Here is a 20886-nt window from a genome sequence, read left to right as displayed (position 1 = left end):
CACTCCCATCCTCTGAACATACTGTAGATCCTCTTTTGATTCTTCCTTCCTTCCTTCCTTCCTTCCTTCCTTCCTTCCTTTCTTTCTTTCTTTCTTTCTTTCTTTCTTTCTCCATTCCATCCATTTTGCAAACTGGAATTTGTTCCCTTTTACATTTTGCTATGTGTTAAGCATTGGTAATATTGTGGAAATCAGAACACAAAATAATCATTTGAAACATATACCAGCGGCATCACTTTATTTTTCTGAAATGCATATCAGGAGAGTCACCTTGAACATCTGTGCCATTGGTGCTCTGAACATTGTACAAAGTGCAAAACATTTATACAATAGTTGGCACACAATGAGCATGAGAGTTACTTCCTCAAATATACTGGAAGATTACAAAAATTGTAAGAAAATTTCAAGAAGTTACTAAAATAGGTTTGTCCTTTTAAATTAGCTTACATAGCAATTGTTTTGCTTTACGGGAAGTTTGAAGTGAGAACATTTTTGCTGATATCACTAATAGAGCAGACAAGGAACGAAAGGAAGTCAAGTTGGATATAAAAGTAAGCAGAGATAAGAAAACTGCCCAGCTCACAGTAGGCACAGAAGTTGAAGTCTACACACTATCTGCAGTGCAGCCTTCAGCTAGATGGTTTACGTTTTGGCAATCGTGGCAAATCTTTCCTATAGGAACATAGGAATCTGCCTTATACAGAGTCAGACCAGGCTCTCCAGGCTGCAAATGAGGATGTCCTTCATTCAGATCTCACCTTTGCTGTGAACTCCCAAGGTGGCCTCAGGCTTGCCACCCTCTCCAGTCCTATATAAGGATGCTGCCTGTCTGCAAATCCTACATACAGGTAGGACAAAGAGAGAGAAGCATGCTACAAGTTGGAGGGTGGAAGTCTGATGTGGTGAGTACAATATGGGATTCAGCAAACAAACACATTGTTTTTTCGGTGTTGACCATTTTTCAGTAGCACCCCATACCAGGTTGCCGAGTATCAGCCTTCAAAATCTCGTCTTTCTGCCATTTGACATTTCCTGCCAGCACACTGGAGCATGTATTCAACAATGTCAACACTAACTTCATTGGGTAAGAAATTTACAGGAATGAGCTCTTGAGGATAGGAAATGCTTCAGTGACTCTGATGCATCTTGCCTGAGCAATGGCCCAGACTCATGAGACAACCCCAACACTCTGCAAATAAGTTTGTGTTGCTGGAAAAGATGGCATTTGTGCATAGGTTCATTGCAGTTCAGAGAGGGGTGAAGAGGAAAACGGTCATGAAGCAGAGATGGTGTGCCTGCAGATTGGTGTCTTATAACAGCTGTATGCAATGACCATCCTTTTACTCTCACAGTGTGGATGGGGATGGATTTGTACCTGACCCTCTGCTGCTTCATCCACTAAACCAGAGATGTGTCGTTTCTGCCCCATGGGCTCAAGCCACCCGGAGGAATGCCTGTTTGCTTGCCTGGTCTTGAGACTCCACCTGTTTGCCATGCTAAAGACTGTGCCCACCCCGTCCTTCAAAAACTTGGTGCAGGGGCCATGTCACTTGTTGGATCAACATCTTAAGCATGTGCTTACCCATATTTCTAATCCTTTTGCATAACTACTGTACCTTTCAACTGTTGCCTTGCTTTTGTACCACTCTGATTTAAGTTTCTTTGGTGGAAACCAAGCTTTGAGTCTGAATTCTTCAGCTGACAGTGAGCGCCAAGACAAGTTTCCCCTGCAGCTATGTAGGATTTAGATCAGGGATTGAGAAACTGTGACTCTCCAGGTATTTATCAATTATGTATTTATCTCACCTTTCCTGCAAGGAGTTCAAGGTCGTGCACTTACTTCTCCTCCCCATTTTCTCCTCACAACAACCCTGTGAGGTAGCATAGGCTGAGGGGCAGTGATCAGCCCAAGGTCACCCAGTGAGCTTCATGACTGAGTGGAGATTTGAACCCTGGTCCTCCCAGGTCCTTGTCCAGCACACTGACCACTGCCCCACTCTGGCTTTCTGTTTCTGGACTACAAGTTCCATCATCCTTGACATTGGCCATGCTGGCTGAGGCTCATGGGAGTTGGAGTCCAACAACATCTAGAGGGCAACAGATTCCCAATCCCTGATTTAGACCACATGCATATACTCGCCTTCCTTCCTCCTCCTATGAAGATTCCCTTTGGGAAGGCAACACCCAATAAATTTCCAGAATTTGGGCATCCTTTTGTTCCAAGGCTTCGCCAGTCATGCGATGCTGCGATGCTGCAGTCACTGAGACGAACGAGATAAACGAGAGCCCGTTGTTGAGATGTTGTCCTGCGAATGGGACCTCAAGGTGCAGTACCAGAGGCAGATGAAAAGCCCTGTGAGCAAAGAGAGCAGCTTCAGTAGGCTTGGAGGGGCTGCAAATTGGAAAGCGTTAAGGGAGAGAAGCATTGGCTCCCAGCAACATGCTGAGCTCACAAACCTTGAAGTGAGTTGAGGACAGTGAACAGGAAGATCTGCGGGACCAAGAGCACCCCGAAGGAGAAGAAAACCGACACCCAGGTGGCACCCAGGAGGCAAGTCAGCCCAAGAACCGTCACCATGTCCTTACAGGAATGCTCTTTCCGCTGCCGAGGACTGGCTCGGAGCTGCCTGAGCCTCCAAACCACCAAGGTCAAGACAGCCATATTGAAGACTATGGTGCCACTGCAGTAAATCAGGTTGAAGTAATGCACTGTGGGAGATGTGATCCAGCACCTGCAGGAGGAGAGAACTCAATGAGACACTTCCAGATTCTCTTTCTTCTTTTCATATGGGTGGGGGGAGAGAATACAAGAGGAGATTAGCCCCAATGCATCCCACAGCCCTCACAGGAGGAGGCCACAGTGCAGAAGGTCCTGTGTTCAAACCCCAGTATCTCCAGGTAGGGCTGAGAAGAAGCAGATTTAGGGGAGTGCAACCGTTTCAGTCACAACTGGGCACAGAGCCTCAGGGGCACCATAAAGGATGCCGCAACAATGATATAGAATGGAAGATGGGAGGGACTCCATATTTTCAGTAGTTAGCTGGCTATCATGGCTCTCCTAGTTTGAATTAGGATCTTTATTCAGCACACACAAGGAACGAACACACACATGCTTAAGGACAGGTATCCTCTTTTCTTTCTCTCTTGCTCACTCTCTCACTACACATACACACAAACAAAACAAAACACCATTGCTTAACTTACTATTAGTATGGATTCTCTGGCAAAATTGCCAGGCCCACATTGAAAATAGTTAGGGATTTTTCCACTCTTTAGATCAAGGTATGTGCATGTTGCTGTGGGATCTGCTGCCTGCTTAAATTGCAATTTTGCCGTCACAAGCAGCACTTATATATTCTGTCACTTTCATTCTTTCTTTCTTTATTCCTTTGTTTGAACTTCTTGTGGGCATAGAGTCAAGGGCAGACACATATTCATAAAAGGATGGACATCATAACTCCAGCAAAAGACCCCAAAGCTCTTGTAGGGGTGGGTTCAGGCACATACTGCAACAACCGCACAACTGAGGTAGGTGCTGACAGAGGCTCTAAAGTGCAGATGAGCTCCAGCCCTCCTCCTGAACCTGGAGATTTGGGGGGGGGGGCAGAGCAGCAGGGGAGTATCACCACAGAGGCACTGCAAGTGAAACTAAGCCTAAGTGCCCATAACTGCATTTCCCCACTAGATATGTGGCTGGGAATGATAGCAGCCTAAACATCTGGAAACCCCCAAGTAGGATAAGACTGCTATATTTACTCACATGAATTCCATCACTTTTGCTTCTCCCTTCCCTCTCCTCATCACTTCCTCTCAGATTATAAGCTTTGTGAGGCAGAAACCTGGTGTTACTAAATAAAGAATGGGTAGGCATACTAAGGCCCGGGGGCTGGATTCAGCCGAATCGCCTTCTAAGTCCGGCCCACGGATGTTCCGGGAATCAGCATGTTTTTACATGAGTAGAATGTGCCCTTTTATTTAAAATGCATCTCTGGGTTATTTGTGGGGCATAGGAATTCGTTCTCCCCCCCTCCAAAATATAGTCCAGCGCCCCACAAGGTCTGAGGGACAGTGGACCAGCCCCCTGGTGAAAACATTTGCTGACCCCTGAAATAAAGTGTCCCACTCACTGATGGCACTACATAAATCAACAATAGCCACATAATGAAATAATTTGCTACCAAGACCATTGGTCCACCCCACCCCCCACCCCTGAAACTCACATGGTACTGTTGTGGTGAGCAGAGCTGGTTTTGATACCATAGCGGCCATAAATTTGGCTGTTGCTCAGGAAGATGATCACCACTGCTAAGCCAGGGAACCCTGTTGGATCCAAGAATGCACAGTGGTAAAGGCACAAAGAAGATTCATGAGCACTGCCGTCCTAAGCACAACCACACATACAAGATAAAAGGCACACTCGTTGCATGTTCTACAGAGCTCAAGTCTATCCCGGTCTCCTGCTACACAGCACGGAATAAATAATGTCATTTCAATGTCTGTAGCCATAAGAGATGCTCAAGGCCAATGTAAGTTAAACCAGCCTAAAGTTACACCAGATCCAAACTCTGCTCAGCAGCAGGGCTAATGCTGGGTGGGGGAAACAAGCCTTGAAAATAGTGCTTGGGTTACACCACCCTTTCTGCTGGTTTAACTTACATGGGGTTGCCAGGTCATGTGGCCGAGATGAATGGGCTTAGGATCCAGCCTAAGTCTCCCACCCCTCTGGCCACGCCCTTGCTACACCCACAGAACACTTGTGCCAGCTCAATCAAATCTTTATTATGGTCATAGACCTGCATAAGTAGGATGGGGAAATCTAAAAAGTATTAAATCTAAAAAGTATTAAAACAGAAGGTATCTTTAAAAGACGATAAGAATCTAAACGAAACTAAAAGACTCTAAAAGAAGGGCTAGGAGCATTAAACAGATGTGGAAGAACATGAAAGGATAGTATATAAAAGACTACAGCTTTCAATTTAGAGAGCACTCTGATGTGAGTGTTCACTAAATCTAGTTTGTGGCTCAGATCATCATCCGATGAATTTTGAACACTGCTGTGGAGAATCTGGCAACATTGTATGTTGTAGCAGGGCTGCTCATTGTCCCGGCTTAAGACCTGGTAGGCTCAGCTCAGCCAGCTGGGTGCCAGCTAAGTCAGGATGGAGGAGTTATATGCCAGAGTATCTCTGGGTAAACCAAGGATGAAGGAGTTAACTCGGCCAACCTGATCCACACTTTCCAGACTAATACACGGTTATCCTTCAGTTTTCACACTTCTCTGAATTTTATGAAGCAATTCTTGCCTCAAACAATACACCAAAATCCATACTTGAGGTTAAAATGTGGTTTTTTTTCTCTCTTTTTAAGTGTGTTTTAGGACAAAAGGCATTCAAAAAGTGTATTCTAGGGTAAAATGCTAAATCTTCCTTGTAGGTGTGGCATAGATTTCCGCCCTCAAGCTGCCACCTTAAACAAGAAAGGGGCTGCCTAGTCGAATGCAAAGCAGAAGGTCATGCCCAGATTTTATGTTCAGGGAAGCACAGGGCAAAAATGAATAGGTTCTCATTTTTTCTGCAAACCTACCTAATTCACACTTCCTGAAGCAATGCACAAGCTGAAACACAGCAAGACTTCAAAATTTGCACTTCTTTGAATTTTGTGATCCAGTTCTCCAAGCAACATAGGCAAATACAAATGTGTATATCAGGCTTCCTCAACCTCAGCCCTCTGGATGTTTTTGGCCTATAACTCCCATGATCCCTAGCTAGCAGGACCAGTGGTCAGGGATGATGGGAACTGTAGTCTCAAAAGACCTGGAGGGCCGAGGTTGAGGAAGCCTGGTGTATATTATGGGGGAAGTCTGCACACATTGCTGTTTTAATGTTTCGTTTGCTGTTGTAAGCATACCAGAGATGGTTATTAAAAAGATATAACAGAAAAAAATCATATTGATGCTCACCCCAGCCAACTGAACACAGTTTAAGGAGGTAGCGCATGATGTATGAGTTGTAGACTCGGATCACGAGCAGGTAGAGGTGGAAGCCTTCGATGGCCATCCAGGTCAGGCAGCAGAGCAGAGAGTAATGGAGGAAAGCGGCTGTGGCTGTGCAAGGCCACGAAAGGCTAGCTGATGCTGGGAAGCTGCTGCCCAGGAAGGACACGTTGAGAAGGAAGAGGGCTCCCAGAAGGTTCATGTGGATCTTTGTTGTGGAATCATGCTGGATTTTCCTGCAAAAAGGTGTTAAAATGGAATATAAACTGGAGAGTTTTGCTGACTCAGTAAACCGAGTTTTGCTGACTCAGTAAAAGACAGGGCAGACACTGTGCTGGTATACTCTTTCTAGTCCTTAATGGGATCTCAAGGCTGTGGCTTTAGGCATGAGATCTTTGCATCCTTTACAGCAGAACGTGATGCGTATCTCCTGAGTTCAACGAGACCTACTCTCGGGAACGTGTGCATATAATTGCAGTCTTAAAATCGTAAGGATTTTGAGGGGTGTTTTTTTTTAAAAAAAAGGTCAAGTTACTAGATCTCATGGGGTGAGTTAAATACAGAAGGAGGAATCTACAGACCAGATCTTGATCAAGGTGTCCTTCCTTTGGGAGGAAGGGTGGGATATAAATGTAATAAACAAAAAATTTAAAAAGAGACTGTTTGCATGCATATGAGGGGAACCATCTACACAAATCTAGAGAGGAGTCCCTAAGACAGTTGGATGGCGCCTTGTATGTCTCCTTCCAGCAACTCCTGCAACCAAGCTGGTGCCAAATGTATTGCTCTGCTTTCCTTTGGACTGCATCAGCAAAGCCAACAGGGGACCTCCATACACATTGCCTAGGCTTGTGCCCCAGGGAGAACAGTTCAGTGCTGCTAACTCAGCAGTTTGACTTCACCCCCAGAGGCGCACTCCACTGACTCTGGAGACAGACGATGCCAACAACAAATTATGTGTACAATGTTATGCAGATACTTTCAATGGAGCAACAGCGACCCCTAGTGGCAAGCAGAGGCTGGGATAATATTTTCAAAGAGGAATGTTTTTGTCAATCACGTATCCATAAATTTGTTTACAGAATCATTTTACGAAGAGATGCTGAAGTTTTCAAAACAGCTATGAAATCCCACACTACCAAAACCGGCATGGAAGAACCCCAAACAACTATAATTTTATTCTTCATAGTCTGGGGCTGGAAGCAGACAATAGTTTTTCAGAGGCTTGAAGGAGCGACCATTACTCATGGTCCACACAGCCATCCCCTCTTCCGTCAGGTCAGACAGGTGCTGCAGGTATTTGCAATGTTTCAAAAACCTGCACTACGCATTTGACAGAAGCGTTTATACCACAGGAACCAAAATGCACTCCTAAACCACTACCAGATCTTATTTTTAAAAATATTGCCTGCCTTTAATCCAGGAAGAAACTTTCTAAGGTATTGACTGAAGGAGCACTGTACTTACCGGGATAAAATGTAGAAAAGGATAGTGAGCAGGCATGCAAAAGCAGAGATACTGCAGCCTATGTTGGTGATATAGGTCAGGGGAGCCAGCAGAGATTCATCCAGAGTAGTTGGGGAGATTTGCTGAATGAGCAGAGAAGGAAGAGGATGCAAAGACGAAAACAGAAGGAATTCAGAAGAAACGGATATGTATTCTCCCCAACAGGCTAGTTTTCTAGGTGCAAGAGACATTTTTTCATGGAGGAAAGGTCAGTCCTAGGAGCCTGTCTCTGCTCCCCCACCAACCCCACATCAGCTGCCTGAAGTGTTGCAGCCCAGAGAGAGCCACACAAGAGCCCACAAGAGAGCCCCACACTTACCACAAGGACAGCAAAGTAGGTGAGGTGGTTGCACTGGCACAGAACCATGCCCTCCCAGTTGATGTTACCGGTAGTTGTGCAGCCTTCCTGGCTCCAGCTCCCCATGCTGCCCTCTTCTGCCAAATGGGAGAAACCCAACCACACTCAGAAAGCAGCAGGAACAAGGGCCAAACTAGACAAGGGGCCACTGACACAACAAGCAATTGCATGCATACTTTTTTAAAAAGCAGGCAGCAGGATGTGAAGGAGGGGCACATGTGTGTAGAATCCATAGAAGGACCCTAGCAGAAAGGAGAGGAGGGCTTTGTCCCCTACTGTAGTCCTAATTCAGAGGTCAGGCACCCCATGCCTGCTATTTGCATTAGGGAAAGAGGGCATTTCGACTGGCACAAATGAGAGGTTTCCTTGCAAAACAATGGGGGGGGATTTAAAATCCAAATCAGGGTCAGTGCAAGAGGCAAAGGATAACAGTGCCCCACCTTCATCTCCCCATGTTGTTGTTTTTGTTTTAAAAAATACCATTCACACATTGGCTAATTGTGTGAATGGAGTCTCCTCTAATTTGGTCCTAATTAAGGCTGATGCCTCCAATCCTGTGAACTGTTCCATTCAGGATTATCACAGCCAATATCACAGCTTTTTTAAAAAAAAATACTTGCATTTGTTCCTTTCCCTTGCTTATATGCTGCTTTTGTTAGTTTGTAAACCACTGGTGTGGAAATAGGAAGGGAAGAGGATGGATAAGAGGCAAAATCTGGCCTTACCTGTTCCTTCCAGCCAAAAAACACAGGCCACGCTGGCATTGGCCTAGAAGGGAACAGAGACAAGTTGATGAAAACACTTTCCTACCTCTAGGGCAGAATTCCTTCAGTGCGACTGAAGAGTGCTTGTCAGGCAGATGGTGATGCCCAGCAACACAATTCCTGCCCTCCTCAGTCAGACAGAGCTAATAATAATATTCTTTGCCCCCTCTTTACAGCTAAAATATAGGAATGTTCAAGCATGGCCTGTGCTTTGCACAGCAAACAACTCTTCAACTTTCTCCTGTGTTCCTCGTGTCCTGCCTTGGAATGTAAAAAAGGGAGAAGCCAGAAGCATGTGCCTTCCTCTGCAGAAGGGCTTCCTCTGCAAAACTGCCCCTCCTCAAAAATTATTAAGGACTAGAGGATTTACAGAAATACAACACTATTGGTGAAGTGCAACTGGAGATCATGGCTTGATCATCCAGGTAAATGAACACTGGAACATAAGGAGCCTGCTGGATCAGGCCAGTAGCCCATCTAGCCCAGCACCCTGTTCTTATAGTGATGAACCAGGTGCCTAGAAGAAGTCCACAAGCAGGACGTGAGCACATGAGCAGTTTCCAGCCTCTGGAATCCAGAAGCATTGCTGCCTCTGACTGCGGGTGCAGAATATAGCTACATCTCCCTGAATTAGCCTGTCTTGTATGGTGGAACAATGTAGTTTTGGAGGTCAGGCATGTTATGCTGTGCACAGGGCTTTGCAGCCCCCTCCCCAGTTGTTCAAATCCCCCTTTTGGCCCAGCCACACCTTTAGCTGCCCCACATTTGATGCCAGGTACAGGGCAAGTGGACATGGCAGGGTCAAAACAGCCTCACAGGCCAAGTGGGGAAGCCTGGCTGAAGGTTCCCCTCTGCTTTGCTGCAATGTTGGAGCTGCAGCCTCACTGCCCTCCCAACTGCTTTTTGCAGAAAAGCTTTGCTTCATTCTCTCAGGAGCTGGTAAGAGGAAGGCAGGGGCAGCTAATGGGGTGTCTCCCATGCACTGTTGGCCGGCAGTTCTCATCGTACCTGCTGATTGGCTATTGGGGCTGATGGGAGGCGGAGTCTGACAAATGTGATTCCTGCATTGCAGGGAGTTGTTGTTGTTGATTTATTTATAAACCACCTTTTCCCCTGACGGGGATTCAAAGCAGCTCACAGATAAATAAGAATAGCAAAAAACAAACAAACCCACCCTTCTTATCATTTAAATTAAATATTAATAGAATTAAAAACACCATATGTGTTCTTTTAAAAACATACACATACAATAAACACAGCATAGTACCAGCTGGACTGTGATTCCAAAACCTGGAGGGCACCACACTGACTAGTCCGGCACAGGACAAACGCTTACTGGGTGACAGCTGTGGCTGCAGCACAACTCACCAGTGTGCGGTTGTGCCAAAACCTGATCTCCACCGGTTGACTGAGTTGAGTAATGCTGATATTCCCAAAGGTGGCCCCTAAGATGTCATCATTCAGCAAGGAGTGGTTCTTTCTGTCCTATAAGATAAAAAGCGAAAAAGACTTGGCATGGGATCACTGGGGAGGGAGTCTTTAAACACCCCTCCTCACAATTCCTCCCCTGTTCAGCCAGTGGAGCTGATCAGCAGCAGAGCAGTCCACTCCATTGGGAACAACTGCTTTAAGGCACCCCAGACACTTCAAGGTGGTTGCTGCCAACAGACCTGGCTTTCCCCACCCTTGTCCTTTACAGATGGAAAAGATGAAAAAGGAGGGAAGCCGCTGGGAATCTGTGGCAGGGAGGCAACAAAGGAAGTGTGAGGAAACCGATGCAGTGGTGAACAGGGGGACTCATTTGTGATGGCTGCCATGATATTCAAGCAAACCTAGGCTTTGTGCATACGCTCGTGAGGCCACCCATTCTGCCCTCTTCAAGGTCCAAAAGGACCCACGTGCTGGTGGTTGGGTATCAGTTGAAGGTGCATAAAATAGTCACTGTCTGTAAACCTTTAAAGCACATTCTTTTCCCTCGGAGAATTCTGGGCACTGCAGTTTGTTAGAGCTGCTGGGAATTGTAACTGCGAAGGGTTAACTACAGTGCCCAGAATTCTCTGAGGGAAGAGAACGTGCTTTGAATATGCTGTGAAGGTACAATGTATATGCCACCTTAGTCACAGCAAGGCATGGTGACAGTAGTTGCACCCAAGTATCTGTGGGGAGGGGGCTGTTGAGAAGAGATGTAAAGGGTTAAAAAGAGAGAGAGAGTTGACATTGTGTAAGAGCCAGCAAGGGAGAATGGGTGGAGTCAACAGGGAAGCCCTCCCCAACACACTCGGGACGGCAGCTGTGTTGACGGGTGCTGATGGGATCTGTAGGGCACCAGAGAATACAGTGACAGAGCAGGTGATCTTCAGATGCTGAGGGTAGACAAGGAGAGGTCAGAGGCAAGGATATGTAAGATAAGAGAGTCATTAAAATGAGCCAGAAAGAGTCACATGAATTGGCTTACCTTTCCTCCACTCTTTGTAGGCACCGTCTGAGCTGAAAAGTTCCATGTCTCAGCAGAGTTTTATTGCCCCAGAGTTTCCCCCACAAAAATCCACTCTTTGAAGCTCAATCAGCTCTCACGAGCTTTAAAGAGCTGGTTTTTGAGGGGAAAGCTGGGGACGAAACAAAAAACAAGAAAACCCTGCTCAGACACAGAGTTTTTAAGCATGAACCTGTGCCTGGAAAGAGCAGCGCAAACAATAAGTGTGGGTGTCCACAGTGTAGCACAAATTAGGCTGGCTTTCCCATAACCCTTTTCGGAGTGTACGTGGCCACTGTCTGGGCCCAGTCTCCACCTCCATCACCCCATTAACCAAACCTCAAGTTCCAGGGAGTGCCTACCTGGAAGAAGCAAGAGGTTTTCAGGTAAATGCAGGTGAGCCGCATCTCCTTTGCAGGTGTGCCCTGGGCTCTCTTCGCTAGCTCAGCGGGGAAATGCATGGCATGTCGGGTTTGGTTCTTCGCCGGGGTATTGCGCTGCTCAGAGCGAAACAGACATGTACACATTGGAAGGCATTGTTTTTCATTCAAAAGTATTTATATGCCACCCTCCATTTAAAAAATAATAATGTCAAAACAGTTTGCAATAAATAGTAAGAACGATGAAAACAGAAATTTGTAACTACAGGAACTGGGGCTTGTTAGAACTAGCACGGAAGACCAAGGAATGCCTGGGCAAATAAGAGCTCAATAACTGGTAGAAACCCATCACAACTGATAGAATCATAAAATTGCAGAGTTGGAAGGCGCCCTGAGGGTCATCTAGGGTCATCTAACCCCCCCACAATGCAGGAATCACGGCTAAATAATTCCTGACATGTGGCCATCCAACCTCTGTTTAAAAACTTCCAATGCAGGAGAGTCGACTGCCTCCCAAGGTATATCTATGGATAAAATAAAATTTTAAAAGCAGCCAACTGTTTTTCTTGTTGCATGTTGCTGTGAGGATCATGTAATGAGGCCCCTTTCCATTAATTAATTAATTGCAAACTGAGGCTACTTGTCCACATTCTTGAACCTGATCTGCAGGACACAAATACCCAGGACTGCATTCTGGGGGCCAGGTTAATGAAAAAGTGACAGAGCAGTCATACTGGAGAGTCATCATCCAATGAGCAAGGAACATACGTGAAGGGAAGCTGTGAAATAATAGCAACACATCACTGGGGTCTCGTTTCACTTCCAAAAGGAGCATTTAAAGAAAAGCCCAGAGCAAATCACTTGCTCAAATATTCTTAAAAGCAATCTGTTTGGAGGCTGTCAAAGCCAGACAATGTTCTCCGCGGTTGGGAATGGCATCCAACTGAAAGCAAACGGGGCCACCTTTGACCTTTCACTGAAGTTCTTCTCTGCATGGTTTTGTGAACATATTCGCATTCCTGGCATACCAAGAGCCATGCAGAAAGGAAGCCAGCCAGGACAATGGAAAATAATGTAGGAGAATATTAATAGAGCAGAATCATAGAAATGTAGAGTTCGAATGAAGGAAGGAAGGAGCGGTGGTGTAGCAAGGGGGGCACAGGGGTGGTTGCTCCAGGCACAAAATTGTTAAGGGGTGCAAAATTTCAACCCCTGGGAGCAGCCTCAATACAGCTGTGCGCTTCCATCACTAGGCTCTGTTGAAAACAACTTCTCCATGCAAACCAGGAAGAGACCTTTCCAGACAACGGAATGTCTCTTCTTTTCTTATCTATATGGCTGTGATCTCTTGGGTCATGCGGACGCCGTTAAGCAGTTGAATGCACATGAGTACTCTGTCCATTTCCCTCCAAGGAAGGAGAGTCCACCACCTTCCAATGCATTTTTTAAAAAATTGCATTTACATCCCACATTTTTCTCCCACCCACTATCCCCTCCTCTGCACAGCCTTGGGGGCTGGCAACCCATGCTACACCACTGGGAGTGAGTAGAGGAGGAGACCACTGCTGTCCATGAGCATGCTGCCAGAGTCAAGGAGCAGGAAGTAGTACGCACTGAGCAGCCATGTTGAGCACCCAGCAGTGGCGAGGGTTGGGTGCCAGGTGGTAGCGAGGAGCAGGAGGTGGGGGACTGTGCAGGGGCTTTTGCCTCTAGCAGCAAAATGTCCTGGGCTAGTCCTGACCCCTTTCCTTAAAATCAGTCATTTGAACACAAATATAGGTGGTTCCAGCAATGGGAGCCCATCCACACCTGCCCAGAGACATTGTAGACATATACCAAGATCGCAATTGCCACTTCCTTCTTCCTTCTCCGCCTGGGGGATGTGCAGGGAGGGAAAGACAGGGGCAATCTAACCAAGGGGAGGATTTTCAAGCCTGTATCACATAACCACACCTAGCACTGTGGGCAGCAGGATTACACACTGAGGGTGAGCATGCTTGAGTCTGGATTGAGGGAAAAGTGCCTCTTTGCTCTACAGGTGGGTTAGTGTGTACACAGCCCCAGTCAAAACTTGGTGCATTTTCAAAGCATGTTCATCACTCTGCGTGTCTCTGCTGGGTATTCATTCTAGATAGCAAGAATCAGCAGCAGGGTGTGAAGATAGCAGGAAAATACCAACCATTAAGCTGTCGCTGCTGATATTCAGTCCTCTGAAATCGCTAAGATTTATCCTGAATATTAATGTTTGAATATTGTCATGCACCACAGTGAGATTCTCTGTCAGGAGACTGGTTTGCAGCAGGGTCTTCTCCAAATTTTCTTTGGCTCTGAAAGTGGAGAATTGTTGAGAGAAAGCGTGTAAATGCTTAAGGGTTGCACTTGGAAACACAGAGCTGCCAAGGGCCTCAATGGATGCTGGCACAGATTGTGAGGATTATTTACATACTTATCTCATTACATTCTTCTAACACCTTTCCTCAAAAGAGCTTAAGGTGCTGGTCATGTTTTCCCTTCTCCTCAGAGTCGTTTAACCCCCAACCCCATTTCTTCTCAGGGCACTTTGGAAATTGTAGCTCTCTGAGAGGAATATAGATGGCCAAACATTCTCAGCATTCTTAACAAACTACAATACCCAGGATTCTCTGGGGGAAGTCACGACTGTGGTACAGTACTGCTTTTAATGTATCATGCAGATGGGGCCTGAGTTGTGTCTGGGTGGAGTTAGGACTTTCCCACTGCGGAATCTAATGTTCAGGTACAGCATTTGCTGAGGGAAAGAAACATCTGTATCTGAGATCGGAACTTACCTCATCAGCTCCTTCCTTTCGGAGACACATCCTTCTTTCCGGTGCCTCTCAAATATTCTCATGGCTTTCTCCACATCACTCTTCGCGCCAAGATCCAAGGGTAGCCTGGTTGCTTTCCCGCTGGGTTCTGCCCCTTAGCAACAGCGAGGGAAAGACAGGCCATCAGTGTAGAGGAAACGGCACATGCTCCCACCATGAACGAATCACCTCCAGCAACAACACAGACCAGTGAGTCCCACACCATCCACAGGGAGAAGGGACACATGAATGTGGACCTTGGAAAATTTAGGATTCTGTAAGGACATAAGAAGAACCTGCTGGATCAGGCCAATGCCCCACTTAGTCCAGCATCCTGTTCTCACAGTGGCCAACCAGATGACTGTGGAAAACCTGTAAGCAGGATCTGAGCACAAGAGCCCTCTCTCCTCCTGTGGTTTCCAGCAACAGAGGCAGAGCATAGCCATCATGGCTAGTAGCCATTGATAGGCTTCTCCATTAATTTGTCTCATCCTCTTTTAAAGCCAGCCAAATTTGTGGCCATCCCTGCATCCTCTGGGAGTGAGTTTAACTGTGCACTATGTGAAGGACTTCCTTTTCTGTGTCCTGACTCTTTCAACAATCAGCTTCATTGGATGTCCACAGGTTGAAGCGTGATGAGAGAGGGAGGAAAAACTTCCCACTCTCCCCTTTCTCTATGCATCATCTTGTACACTCCTCTCATGTTGCCTCTTACTCCCCTTTTCTCTGAACATAAAAGTCCCCAAAGCTATAACCTTTCCTCATGGGAGAACCACGAGGAAAATACAGAAGGATGTTAATTTGATGGCCATGCCATATGGAAAAAATGAAGTGTGGCACCCCTGGGTCTCCCTGACACACAACTCCCTCTTAGGAAATCAGGATTGCCCACCTCCTAGTGAGGCATCTGATCAAGGCCTGTATTTTAAAATGAGCTTAAAGATATATTTGCAAATGTTTGTATGTTTCATGCCAGGCAGAAACCAGCTGGCTAAGTACTTTGGCAGTTGTTTATCCTCTTGAACAGGGCCCCCCTGATTTATAGTAGTACCTCAAAGTTGTAAAAGGACATTACAGGCTAGGGAGCAAAGGTTATATTGACCCTACATATTACAGAATACAATCAAGCTGCAAAATCACTAATTAAGAGTTGGTAAATAGTTTAACAGAAAATACCATGTGCCCTCCCATCAGACTCGAGCCACATTTTCCTAAGGTTAAAGGGCAAAGAGCTAATGGGAAAAGCAGCTGGCTGGGAAAGGGGGGTGTAAAATGAAGAGGTTTCTCTTTACTGAGTTTCTCAGGCAAAGGCCTTTTTCTCTAAAAAGCTATCTGTGTTATGAGACTTGTTGACTTTAATGATGCAAAGGATTTAGAAAGTAAGAAATGTTAGATTCTTATGTTAGATTCTTATTTCATTGATGGTGTGTGAGAATATGAACCCAAGATCTCTGTTTAAGATAGAATTTAAAACCACGAGCCATCTGTTTTAGCCATTTGCCTCTGTTGCCAAAAAGCCAAAAGGGCAAAAGGCAAAAAGGGCAAAAGGTGATCTGGTAATTAAGGTGCCTTGTCGAGGCAAATGTAAGATATATGGCTACTTGTCTGCCATTTATGGATAGAAGGAAATATAGCTCTTTGTCTCCCATAAAAGGTAATAGGAAATGGGTGTATCTTTTATGATTGGTTCTAGCAAACAGCCAATAGGAATTTCAACCAGGCTGATTGGACAGAGGCAGCCAAAGGAGGAGCAAGGGGGCTGGGCTGAGGAAATATAAGTGCTGGCCATCAGGGCTGGAGTGTGGTAACCATATACCACTGTGCCTATCATTTATTTGTCTGACAAATAAATTATTATTTTAATTTCTCTATTGCTGCGTTGAATATCCATTCCAGCTAAGCGTTAACCACAAGCAGGGTGCTACACTAGCCCCTAATAAGACATCTTTCCTACCTGGTATCTGGTCCATAAAAGCTGCACACGCAAAAAGAAAAAGGCAAAATCCTGTGCCCATCTCTGTATTGCCGGAAATGTAGCGCAGGTCCCCAAACACGACAAATGGCTGGGAGCTGTTTACAATGTGAAGAAGAAACTGAAATGAGGTAGAGTGAGGTTATTGGCACATTTGTGTATTTGGGAGCTGCAAGACAAGAAGAAGAAGAAACCCCCTTTCCAGACGCATCTGGGCTGCATTAAAACAGGATAAAATATAACAAATAACATTTTGTGGATGCACTCAGCTAAAAGCAGCTTTGACTCCTGCTGCTGGAACTACCTGATATGTCTGAATTTGCTCTCAGCCATGAACCAGTAGTGTTATTTGCTCCCACAACTGATCCAAGGAACCTCATGGGGGAGCAGAAATACCACCCTACAAATATATGGCGAAAAAATTAAAAACTGCGTCTGCAAATGCATGTTTGGGCTACCAGTGGGCCCCACATCTGAAAAGTTTAAAGGCTGCTGCTGGGGTTAAAAAGCGGCCTTCAACAAATACGCTTGCCATGGCGAGGATGGTGCCGTCTCCTAGTGAGAAGGGAAAGTGGCCAACCTGCCTCCTGACTCTGAAGCCACAGAGGAGAGCAGGATCATTCAAGCAGCTGCTTGGCAAATCCCTTCCCCGCCTCCAGCTCTGAAGCTGGAAGGATGGGGGCTGTTCGGCAGCTGCATGGCAAATATGGAAAGCCCTAGCCACGCATGGCTAAATTGGCAACCCTCCTCTCTACTGGTCTTGCCTCTTCAGAGTGCTGGATACTTCCTGCCTGAGAGCATCCTGTGCATCTTAGGGGAATGGTGCCCAACATCGCCCACTCCTAGTCTCTCAGGTCTTCGCCTCAGGAAAAGCTGGGTGACTTGGCAACCTGGATGTTGGTGACTTTATTTTTTGGCTTGGCCAACAAGGCCAGCCAGAAACTGTAGGCCTTGGGTGAAAAGGATCTTGGAAGAGTCACTGTCCGTCAAATTAAACCATTCAGAGGAAACCCAAATTGCAAGGGACCTGAAAAAAGGCATTTGAAGCTGGTTTGGGCAAGATAAAGAAAACGAAAGAAGAAAGCTTATAAATGTGTGAAAACCAAATTGGGGCCTTCGGATATAGCAGCCTATAAGCCTAATACTTAAACAGTCAAGCACATATTGTGCCTGGGCGTGCAGTTATGCTAAGGGGGTGGGAGGTAAGCAATCTACACAATGGAATTTTTGTGTCCCTGTGTGGGCAGTGGTGTGCCTATGTTCTAGCATCAAGGTGCCCACAAACATGACATGAGGAAGTCAACAGTAGCGTGGTGCAGGGACTCAGGCTCAGAAGGGACATTGTGGCATTTGATAAGTTCCAGAACTTGCTTTTATCCACAGTAGATCAAATTGTGACACACATTCTCAGCTCAGAACTGCAAATCTAAGCAAATAAGAGATGCAATCTAGTAAAAAAACAAACCACATTTTTTTTGTTAACTGATACAGATTTTGTCATATGCTTAACCTCAACTGTGACGCTGTACGAAAGCGAGCTTTCCTCATTAATAACTGCATTTCACAGAAAAAAGACTTGAAATTCAATCGTTAAAAAAAGAAAAGAATTATGACTCACTTTTTCCTTTATTTCTTTTGTGTGTGCGCGCCTTATTTTGCCTTAATGTACCTTCAGTTTTCTGTGGCTGCATTTATTATGGCTAGGGGCCTCAAAAGCCAGAAGTGGTCCAGACCTCCAAAAACCTGGGATGCAAAGAAAGTAGAATTGTGGAGGCCTATGTGGAAAGGTTGGAGGAGTTGGTTATGCTTAGCCTGGTGAAGAAGAAGAGTTTGGATTTGATATCCCGCCTTTCACTCCCTTTAAGGAGTCTCAAAGCGGCTAACATTCTCCTTTCCCTTCCTCCCCCACAACAAACACTCTGTGAGGTGAGTGGGGCTGAGAGACTGTGACTGGCCCAAGGTCACCCAGCAGCTGCATGTGGAGGAGCGGAGACGCGAACCCGGTTACCCATATTATGTGACTACCGCTCTTAACCACTACACCACACTGGCTCTCCACTGGCTCTCTGGAGGCAATTAAGAGGCAAAATGAGAGCCATCTTCACACATCTGAAGGGTTCTTGCCAACATGATGAAGCAAATTTGTTGCTCCAAAGAATAATAAGACCAGAACCAACTAGAAAAGAGGAGATTGAGAGGTGATATGATTGCCATCTTCAACTATCTGAAGGGATGTCACATGGAAGATGGAGCAAACTTCTTTTCACCTGCTCCAGAGGGGAGGGCCTGAACCATGGATTCAAATGACAAGAAAGGAGATTCTGACTAAGCACCAGGAAGAATTTTCTGATAGTAAGAGCCAGTGGAATGGATTACCTCAGAAGGTGGTCGGCTCTCCTTCATTGGAGGTTTCTAAGTAGAGGTTGGATGGCCATCTGTCTGGGATGCTTAAGATGGATTACTGCATCACAGGGGTTAGACTAGAAGACCCTGAGGATCCATCCCAACTCTATGATTCTATGGAACAAACTACAAGAAAGAGTATTTGGGCTAAACATTAGGAAGTATTTCCTGATGGTATAAGATGTTCAAGAGTGGGAAATACTGCCTCCAGATGTTAGGGATTTTTAAAGGAGAAGCTGGATAGCCACCTATAACATTTGAAATCCCTTTCAACTCTGTGAATCAAAGATGCATTCACACACACTGAACCTCGGGGGGTTAACTCCAGACTGGGAACAAGGCTGAAACCTGAAATATTCTGGTATATGCCAGGACACTCAAACACAACTTCTAAAAAAAGAACCTGAACATATTCCCCGAAAGCAAAAATAGGAAAATGGATTTACTAGGGACCAGTATCAGCACAGTAGGGGTCGCCAACTATTTTGGACCAGGGGGCACTTCTTAAATTTTGAGAGAGTTCGGGGGGGCACGCCAGTCACACAATGACTGCCATGGGAGGATGGCATAATGTAAACTCAGAGAGAATACAGTCATGGTGAAGTTTTTCCCATGATTGTATTTTCACACGATAATTCTGCCTAGAAAATAAGACAGAAGCAGGAAAAGTGCATTAAAGGGGATGGCGAAACAGCAGAACCAAACAACTAATTTATCAATCACAGCTCTGACTTCACTTGTTTGCTACAAACAGAGGTGGGAGTAGGCAGGCCTGTTCATTTCACAGAAATGACTTAAAAGGGTACCTGCACATTTTGTTTCATAACTTTCTTTCTAAGGGGGCCGGAGACTTGCTTAAAAAAGAAAGAAAGAAAGTGCCTGGGGTGTAGAAAGACACCTGGAGAATATGATGGCCTGATTTGGCCATGATAAAGCACTTACGTCCAACAGAGTCCTCAAGGAGAGTTAGGTCCCACCACGATGATTTTAATTTGTTTCTTTTGCGTGGCGTTCTTCTTTCATGTCAGCCTCACTGTAAGGTGCATTAGCATGTCATTAAAAAAAAAAAAAAAACATTTCCTGGCCTATACAGATGGCTTCCTGAAGCAGGAAAAGGAAATTCTACATCAAACACTTGATCAAAATACACATCACTATGTGAAAAGACTCAAATCTATCAGAACTGAAAATGGGTGTGGAGGGCAAATGTTGACAACTCACCCGCACTCTGTGGAGTGTGCTGCTGCTTTCAGTTGTTCAGACCACTGGAAATTGCCGTGGCTTGTTTCCTCTGCTAGCTTGTAAGCAAGTGAAGGCGGGAGGCCTCAGATGCGATTTAGCAGCAGCAAATTTTGGACAAGCCACTCCCCTCGGGCCATAACTTCACCAGCTCCAGGACCTTGCAGAGAGATGTGAGCTGAGGTCCATTCCCAGAATGCAAACCGCAGACAAGCAAAGGCTGCGAAAGGGGGAAGGAAGGGGATGGAGATGACCGAGATATCCGTGAAAGGACTGCAGAGCTAAGGAGAAGTTCAGTTGAGGAAGCTGAGGAAATGCAGCAAACAGGCAGAGCAAAGAACGCATCTGAAAGCAGCACCTGCATAGGGAGATCTTTGTCAAACAGAAAATAAAGGCTTTTTCTCTCTCCCTGATCTGTAATGGCTATATCACCTCTCAAGAGGAATGCAATGGGATGTTTCTGATATTAGGGAACAGATTAACTGGTTTTAATATTGCATGTGTACATTGTTGCTTAACTAGAGATGAGGGTGGGGAGGATCTGCCAAACTCAGATTTGCCTGATTCAGTCTGGGCACAACATGACTCTGAATTGGATCCAGAGCCCACCTCTTTGAGGTGCCCACAGCCTAAAGCAGGTAGGAATCACACTTGGAATTACAATGGAGCAAGTCCCCTTGGGAATGACAGGAGCTGATTATGTTCTGTCACTCTCAGCAAGAATTGTTTGAGGAGGAAACATGGAAAAAGGTAAAAATGTTAGCTCCAGGGGGCTGGCTAAGCTATTTTTGCAGCTTTTGAAAAAGCAACTGTGCTTTAGAGTGCAATGAGTGCATAGAGCGCAATGACACTCTATGGTTTACAGTTTCTGATTCTTTGTTTTTGTTATGTTTGCATTTTTCTTTTTAAACAATCAATAAAATATGTAATATATATATTAAAAGGCAATTCTAAATAAACCATATATCACAAAG

The 20886-nt window shown here is 45.5% G+C and overlaps 1 protein-coding gene across 6 annotated transcripts; it reads right to left on the bottom strand.

The window, feature by feature from the left end:
* Positions 1-206: 206 nt before the first annotated feature.
* Positions 207-20425, bottom strand: ADGRG5 (adhesion G protein-coupled receptor G5). 6 transcript variants are annotated; one of them, XM_083454445.1, is made up of 15 exons: positions 19895-20425; positions 19616-19706; positions 17889-18013; positions 16253-16391; positions 14281-14413; positions 13653-13800; positions 11456-11590; positions 9989-10105; positions 8582-8624; positions 7818-7933; positions 7460-7581; positions 5960-6228; positions 4221-4320; positions 2458-2732; positions 207-2353 (listed from the first exon to the last, which is right to left on the bottom strand). In XM_083454445.1, the coding sequence occupies exons 4-15, from the start codon at positions 16311-16313 to the stop codon at positions 2259-2261; spliced, it is 1614 nt and encodes a 537-aa protein (XP_083310571.1). In that variant the 5' UTR covers positions 16314-16391; positions 17889-18013; positions 19616-19706; positions 19895-20425; the 3' UTR covers positions 207-2258. The 6 variants fall into 6 exon arrangements, with proteins under 6 accessions (XP_083310571.1, XP_083310572.1, XP_083310574.1 ...); XM_083454446.1 differs by having other exon boundaries at positions 16253-16368; XM_083454448.1 differs by lacking the exon at positions 17889-18013.
* Positions 20426-20886: the final 461 nt, after the last annotated feature.

Source organism: Podarcis tiliguerta, assembly GCF_965153285.1.
Source record: "Podarcis tiliguerta genome assembly, chromosome: 8".
Lineage (NCBI taxonomy): Eukaryota > Metazoa > Chordata > Lepidosauria > Squamata > Lacertidae > Podarcis > Podarcis tiliguerta.
This window is presented reverse-complemented; position numbering and strand designations above follow the sequence as displayed.